The 8,365-nt window shown below is 35.6% G+C and overlaps 1 protein-coding gene across 1 annotated transcript; it reads left to right on the top strand.

Annotated features, from left to right (window-relative positions):
- Nucleotides 1-271: 271 nt before the first annotated feature.
- On the top strand, nucleotides 272-7,726 carry RAD51AP2 (RAD51 associated protein 2). The gene is made up of 3 exons (XM_004450785.2): nucleotides 272-3,416; nucleotides 4,198-4,281; nucleotides 7,608-7,726. The coding sequence occupies exons 1-3, from the start codon at nucleotides 272-274 to the stop codon at nucleotides 7,724-7,726; spliced, it is 3,348 nt and encodes a 1,115-aa protein (XP_004450842.2).
- The last annotated feature ends 639 nt before the right edge of the window (nucleotides 7,727-8,365 follow it).

Raw genomic sequence — 8,365 nt, 5'->3', positions numbered from 1 at the left:
AGAAAATATCTCCATGACGTGAGGCATCTCCCAGAGACGCGGAAAATTGCCAAACTGACCCGGCGCTGGCGGCTTTGGGACCGAGAGCGGGGCGGGGCCTGGGGGGCGGGGCCTAGAGGGGCGGGGCAGGGGCGGGGAAGGGGCGGGGCGCGCCCCGAGGCTGAGGCCAACTCCAGGCCCGGGGGGCGTGGCCGGGGCGTGGCCAGGGCGAGGCGGAGCCCGCCAGGAGGCTGCTGCCGGCGGGGTCCTGGAGAGACCCTCAGGGGCGGTCATGGCGCTCCCGCCCCTCGGGCCGCGCGCTGCCGCGCTGGGGCGACCCGCCTCCGCCCCGGCGCCGGCCGCGGCCCCCGGCTCCCCGCCGCCCGCGAGCAAGCGGCTCCGCGGGGAGGAGCCCGGCGGGGTCTGCGCGGCGGGCTGGCGGCTGCCCGTGGTGCCGCGGCTGTCTGAGGAGGAGAAAGGCTGGGAGCTGCCGCCCAGAACGTTCCGGGCGCTGCTCGTGCAGCCGGCCTGGCTGGGTGACCAAGCCGCAGGCTCCTGTGTGGAGAAGTCAGTCAGCGGGAGGCCGGCACGTAGCCCGCGGTGCCCGGAGAGCGCCTCGCGCCCCTCGCGAGGCTGCGGCGGCGGCGCGGGGGCTGCCCAGGGGGCTTCCGAGCGGGCGCTGAGTGGAGGGCACAACGAGCGCGGAAAACAATGCTCGGTCCAAGGGAGCGAGAGCAGTCGGAAAGACAATGGTTGTATAACACAGGCAGAAAATCCACTTTTAGATATTATCTTTTACAAGGAAACTAAACCCACGTCTCATGAAATGAAGAACAGGCATCAAGCTGACAGTGTTACACCATCGAATAAAAAAGAGAGTACCATTGCAGAACTTACACTAAAACTATCAAAATCTGAAAATCAGCCCAGCTTGGAAATTGGCAAATCCAGCTACTTTAGAGATAACATCACAATATGTATCCCTGACTTAAATAGCAAAATGTCCTCTGACTATTTAAAGGGAATAGCAAAGAAAAAGAATGACAAAAGTGAGGCATATGTTAGGGATTTCACAAACATTTACTATTCCCAAAATAGACCCCATGTTAAGAAGCAAAAGTTGCAGAATGATAAAAAAATTGTGGAGGTAGAAAGTATACTTTCTGAATGTTATGAAAGTAGTGATCTGTCACCGAGCAACCAAAATACTCGGAAGAGGAAAAAAGACTTCATCTGCTCCAACTACTATAACCACACTAGGATGAGGTGTGATGTAAGAGCCTCTGAAAGAAATTTCACTATAATACCAGAAGACGCAAATGGGGGAGAAGCAGAAACATGTCTAGACAGTTATATACCAATGAGTTTGGAAAAATCTCAAAACTCGGATTGTAACATTAGACATCTTTCGAAAAGAAACAGTGCCAGTTGCTGGATTATGAATAATGACAAGACTAAATGTGAGAATCTGAAAAAAACTGGAGAAAAATTGAATTTCCTGCAATTATTAGAAATAGACCTTTTAAACAAGGAAGGTTTTCTCAATACAAAAGCCATGAATACATATGAAGAACTATCAAAACCCCTCATGATAGGCTCTCTGGGTACCCAAAAAACATTAATAAAAATTGTCTGGCTAAATGGTAAGGAAGAAAATGATAATGCACTACAGTTAAGATATTATACTATGCAAAAAACCTTACATTTAAGTAACATTTTTGAAAGTTTCATTACAGAAATGTTTTATTTCCTCCAAGATATTTCAGGAAATAAAAACTGTAATAGTATTTTAACTTGGTGTGAAAGTTTGATGTGCAAAAAGCAAATTGGAGATCAAAATCTCATAAGCAGGAATATGACTGTCAATAGGAAGAATATGTGTAGCACATATTGGCGAACAATTGTTTCAGAAACTCTAAATATCATATTGAAAACTAGCCTAGCTTTTTTGATCCATAACTTTGACCCTTTAACAAGAATCGAAACTGGTTCTAAATTAGAAGACTACATTATTTTCAAGTGGATAGTTTACTTGAATTATCCAAAAAATATCATAGTGGATACTGCTTATCTAGCAAGGATTTCAACTTTTTCAAGTATGTTAGAAGAAAATATGAAATCTATGTTAAAGAAAAGAAAGATATTTAAAACGGAACATGCTTTTGAAGAGTGTAAGAAAGAAACCATAAATTCATTCAGTATGACTGCTAAAAATACACATTTTCCAATTTTTGACACTTATGAAAAAATTCCCCTTTTAATGGACTTTGATGACACGGATGAAATTTTTTTGACAAAAGAATTTAGTTATAAGAATGATAATTGTCCTGATCAAGTAGTAAATGTGAAAAATTTGGCTCATTTTAGCCCCATTACTGCTAAAACAAATGCTAAGTGTTATCCTCAGTTTATGCAGAACAACCAAAAATATATTAATGAAATGTTTTATGAAGTAAATACATACAATCAAGATTTAGACAATGAAAGAAAACAGGAGTATAATAAGATTAGTAGCATATGTGAAAATTTCTTCAGTGTTAAGCAACAGGCCATACTGGCAAGCCAAGACGCAACACATGGTGGGCAAACCAATACCAAGACTAAAGCTCAGATGTTAATTTTCAAGAACCTCCTAAGTGAAATGGAAGAAAAGAAAGAGGACTTAATTTTGAAGGAGGAAGTAAAAATCACAACACGAAGCTTAACAAACAGTTGCCAAGTTCATAAAGATCTTAAGATAGAAAAGGAAGTGAAACATAATTTTTCCTCAGTGGATAGCATGTTTTCTATTCAATCGATTTCATTAACAAACGAGAAACTAAACATGGAAGATGCTATTCAGATAAATCAAGTATATGCTAATCAAAATGACGTAGCTGACAGAAATGAATTGGACAGTATTTTGCCAGAAAGGGAGTTAGCTAATTCAAAGCATTTTTATCCAAAGAATGACTCTACAGAATGTGTTAATCATCATTTGGAAATTGAAATGAGTACAGGGAACAATGAATGTTTACAGGATTTAACTGCTAAGTGTTTACCAACAGAAACTGTGACAATAGTAAAAGATTTTGAGATGAAGAATAAATTTGATTTAGTACTTGAAGAACTTAGAATGTTTCACAAAATTAGTGAGGACAAAGAAATTCTAAGCACTGTGGAAACAAACAATGGGCAAGAAAATTGCTTTGGAGAAAGCAATACGGTTGACCAGTTAAAAAAGGAGGTAAAAAAAGATTTGAAAATGGGTACAGTCAACAAAACATGTGCATCTTCTCTGCTCTGTGATATTAGAGCAGGTCCTACTATACATAAAAGCCACCAAAGTTCCTTTAAGTGGAAAACAGTAGCCGATAATGGAGAACAGGAAGTGCCTCATGAACACGGCTGTCCAAGGGCTTCCAAGGAAGAATTACCTTATTCTACTTCTGAGGAAGGTATGACAGTAGTTTTAAAACATTCTTTCCTATGAGAGAAAAAAGTACTGTTTTTTTCTTTGTAGGTGAAATGTAATTTTGACAAAAGAAGGTAAAGTATAAGATTTATTGATAAATGTCATTTTCACATAAAGGACTGCTCAATCATTAGATAATATATAGAAGTCAAAGGCAACAAGCCTCTAAACTTGTAAAAGGAGTTTTGAAGAGTAATATTAGGAGTCAGGGAGAGAATGTAGCTCAGTGATTGAGCACCTGCCTCCCACATGGGGGGGGGGTCCCAGGTTCAAATCATGTACCTTCTTAAAAAAAAGTGAAGATGTCTGTTGAAGGAAATATTTTTGAAAAAAATAATTTGCTTACAGCATTAACATTTTATATAGAAGTTACTTTTTGCTATAATGCGTTGATGTTTATTTTCAGATTGTAAAAGATCTCTACCTCAAAGACCTGTATTATTTTCTGATGAATTTAAGGAAGAAAAATTTGTTTATTTATTGCAGGAAGGTAAGATTTTTAGTTATTTTCTTGAATACTTTCAAAGATGATTGTTGCATTCTTGTGTTTTGAGTAGCAGGACTGGTCAAACATTAAGTGGTATATTCAAATGCAAGTCAATAAGTTATTAAAATGTTAAAGGAGCTCTGAAGAGTCCTGCTACATTTTTCTAAATATTAGAAGAGTTAATGGAAGAAATACTCTGAAAAAATGATTTACTTACAGTATTAACATTTTATATAAAAGTTGCTTTTTGCTATAATATATCAATTTTAATTTACAGATTGTGAAAAATCTATACCTCAAAGATCTGCTTTATTTTCTGATGAATTTAAAGAAGAAAAGTTGAATTTTTTACTTAAAGGAGGTAAGATTTTTTTAGTTATTTTCTAGAATACCTTCTAAGATGATTGTTACCTTCTGGGATTTTTATCATGAGAAAGAAACAGATCCTTAAGTTGTTAAAAAATAAACACAAAGATTTAACACTTTTGTAAACACATTTTTATGCAAATTCCAATAATTGAAAATTGGTTAAAAATTAAAATGTCATTTAGAATTTTATTAAGAAATGCACTTACTAAAACTGTGTTAAAATATTTGCAGTGATGTATTACAATAACTATGTGACAGGATAGGATACATATATATACACACACATGTCTAATATATACATCTAATCATTTGTTTAAGTTGGATTTCCATTAATGAGATGTTACTACCAGTTATGTATATTTTTTATCAATATTTCTTTATACTTTTTTGTTATGGGACTCTTTATGGATAATTTTATATATTTTATAAAATTTTAGTACCATTTAGGCATATTATCATGATTCATGATAATGGCATTTTAACATTTGGCTACTAGTTAAAAAATAAAACTAAAGAAAAGTTAAACAATTAACTCCATCATTTGCCTAAAAGGTCCACAGTATTAGCATAAAATACACAAGCCTAACATCCCTTCTAACCTGTATTATCTATGGGGGTGAGGTAGGAGTAGAACTGAAATAGAAAACTGGGGTAAGTTATAGTTTGACCAGAAATTTATCGTATTACATAATAACATTAGATCTACGAGGAATAATGATGTAGGTGAAATATATTTGCCAAAACATCTTCAGTCGTGCTTCATTTCTTGAAACATTTTTTCCTGGGCTTCTCATCACCAGGGGAATGCTGTCCCTGGTCCCTTAATTCACAACTGTGAATTTTCCTCTTTTCTGAACTGACAGTGAAATAATCTTAAAAATTAATCCATGTTCTTGGAAGGTCAAAAGCACCAGGTCTTCTCTTCTTCCTGAATAAAGGAAAGAATTGAGGGCACTATTCCATGAGTCTAAAAGCAGGAGTGGCAAGAACTAGCTTGGAAAGGGTAGGGGTTGCTTCTTCTAGGACAAAAAAGAAAGGAAGAAATTGGATTTAGAACATATTTGGTATTGAATAGAAGAAGATTAGGGAGCACCTACTCATATTGTCATCATGATTATATTTGTGATAATGAAATAGATACATGAAGAAGATTAAAGTACGTGAATAAATTAGAAAAGAAATGTATCATTTGTTTGTGATATCTCTAAACCCATAATTACCTGCTTTTTCCTCAACAAGGCAAAGTGTCTCCTTGTCATGAAATATGAAAAATAATGTGAGGTCAGCCGGAATTATTTAATGCTATGTAAGCATAGCTGTCTTAAGTTCACTTGCAAAGTGCATAAATATGGAATCATCTTTCTGAGTGTGGTGTCAGTTCACAGAGTAAGGGGAGAGTTGGGAAATACGGGGAAGTGGGTGCATAAGAATGGGTGCCTGCTTTTACGGTGTGGTTTTAAAGGCATGGGAGAGAGCTCAGTTTTTGGAAACATGTTTGATACCTACCCTCTTGTCATCAGGACACCTCCTCTCTTAATTAACTTAAAATTTTTACCATTCTCTTTCTCTGTCATTTCTCTCTGTGGTGTGAAGAAGGCAAGTATTTAGGCAAGCATTTTGAATTTATTCTGAGTGTGGGTTATATGCCAGCCAGCCAGTCTGCTGGTTGCTTTAAGTAGCTTTTAGACCAGTGCTTCCCTAACTTAAATGTATATACTAATCACCTGAGGATCTTGTTAAAAGATTTTGATTCAGTTGTAGGAAGAGACTTAAAAGTCTACATTTCTAACAAGTTCCCAACAGAAGTAGATGCTGCTAGTCTGGGGACTTTGCATTGCAAGGAGTTAGAAAATATTTGAGGTTGTATTATTTCTAAAAGACCACAAATGAATTTCCTGACATTTTTAAAACACTGAGTTTTAAAATAAATAACTTTTGCGGTGTGCTTGAAAGATCAGAATTGTTAAATAATACAAAGAAAAATTAATCTAGTGTATAGCAATAATAAAAATTATCATAATCTGTTTATTAAAAAGGTAGGAAATCCAAGGAGATAAGGAAATACATCCTTATAACCCTAACTTAGTGACTGTTTAATGGTGTGTGGTTTGCAAAAGGCCTACTGTTCATACAAATTGGTTCAGTGATGTCCCAATCATTGCAAAATTACCAAAAGTATCTATCATGTTAGAATATGAGAAAGGAAAGAGATACTTAGTAGAAGTAATCAAATAGACTATTAATCATGGTTTAGTTCTGAGGTAGTAATCTTATAATATACAGCATAAACTACTAAATTTTTCTAATTTGTAACAGAATCTAGTATATCAGATATGATCCAACAATTCTGCTTTGCTTTGGACAATCTCTGTTTAAATGTTTTTTAAGACATTGTAGCAACAAAATATACTTTTTCTCTTTTTATAATTAACTTTATAATTTTAATGTTGAATAAAATATCATAGAATGATTTATAGTTATTATTGTGTTCCCCATTTATATCTAATTTCAATTTTTTAATATTAAATGTTTATATAAAATACACAGAGATTCAGTTTGGCTTAACTGAATAGAAATCATGCTGTTTACCATTTGCCAGATTTAATTTTGGGTTGATTACACTGGTTTTAGTTAATGTGCTACTACATTAAAGCCATGCAAATTCATTAAAACCTGCTTTCCATTTCTAGGTTTACATATGTACCCCAAAGTTTATTTAAAAAAAACACTGTGAAAGTTAGAAGTATTGTTGCATTTCATTATCATTACTTCATTATCCTACCCATCTGGTTAACTGATTTAAGAATGCATGTATCTCTATGAAATGTTTTGAACCACTTTGAAAATGATGTACCATAATGTTCCATACAAATTTCAGAATCAGAGCTCTCCATGGTGTATATCAAATGAAATACATCTGAGTTCTATTATTGATAATAATTTCTATTAGAAGCCAAACATAATCATTAACAAGATAGCGTAGTTGTTTAGCTTCAAATAGAAAAATGTTCTTTAAAGCCACTACACCTGGTTGACTTTAAAATCTCTGCAGTTGTATTTTAATTGTTAAGTAAGACTGCCTGGCTGGAGTAATGGTTTTATTTAGTTGCTAATTTATACTGGTAAAGTCACTTAACTCTTTTGTGCTTTGGTTTCCCCATTTTAAAGATGGGGACAGCGTTAAGTAAAATAATGAACTTAAAGCTGTCAGTTGCTCAGTAAATGTTGCCAGTATCATGATTAGAAGTTAGTAACTTTTCAAAGCATAGAAACTTCTGGTAATTTTTACTCTTTTATGTAATTCTATTATCTTTTTAGGTAGCAATTTTTCACATGGAATTTCAAGAATACATCCTCTTAAGACATGCAGCCGACCAATCAGGATTGGTTTGTCAAGAAAAGCTAAGCTTAAGCACCTTCATCCCTATCTGAAATAAACGTGTGACAAGAGCTGAGATGAAGACATTGGGCTTTCACATTTCAAAACATTTTAGAACATCTAGAAATGTTTTTGTACTTTCTTTGGATAAATGTTTTTCGTTTTTTTTTCCCCCAGCTTGGGATTTTGAGTTTTCTTTATTATAAGGTATAAGAGTTTGCGTGTGTGAATTATGTCCTAATTTTAAAATGTTATACGATATTTCATTGAAGTTTTGATATTAAAGGCTTTTCATGATCTCATAAAACCTACTGATTTGCTATTTTTCATGATATATATGTATATATATGATCTTTCTGTGGAGAACATTCATAGACTTTTTAGGTTTCTCAAAAGGATCTGTGGGCCATTAAAAAAAGGCAACAAACCATTGTTCTAATCTACTCACCTTATTTTTCATATAAGAAAACAGAGGTGCAGGGAGCATGGGTAAATTTCTCAAGGTCACATAGCTAGTATTAGGATTGGGATGGAGCCTCTCTCCTTGTAGCCTTCTTTGCCATTTTGCTCTGCATTCTTTTTCTAATCTTTATTTCCTTCTCTAGAGTCTATCTATCTTTGGCCACTGAGCAGAATTATGATCCCGTAGTTAATACCTACTACTATTTATCTACCCATAGAACAAAATGTATTTTAA

This window comes from Dasypus novemcinctus, chromosome 25 (assembly GCF_030445035.2).
Source record: "Dasypus novemcinctus isolate mDasNov1 chromosome 25, mDasNov1.1.hap2, whole genome shotgun sequence".
NCBI classification, from domain to species: domain Eukaryota; kingdom Metazoa; phylum Chordata; class Mammalia; order Cingulata; family Dasypodidae; genus Dasypus; species Dasypus novemcinctus.
Note: the sequence above shows the minus strand (reverse complement) of the source record. Positions and strands in the feature narration are given on the sequence as shown.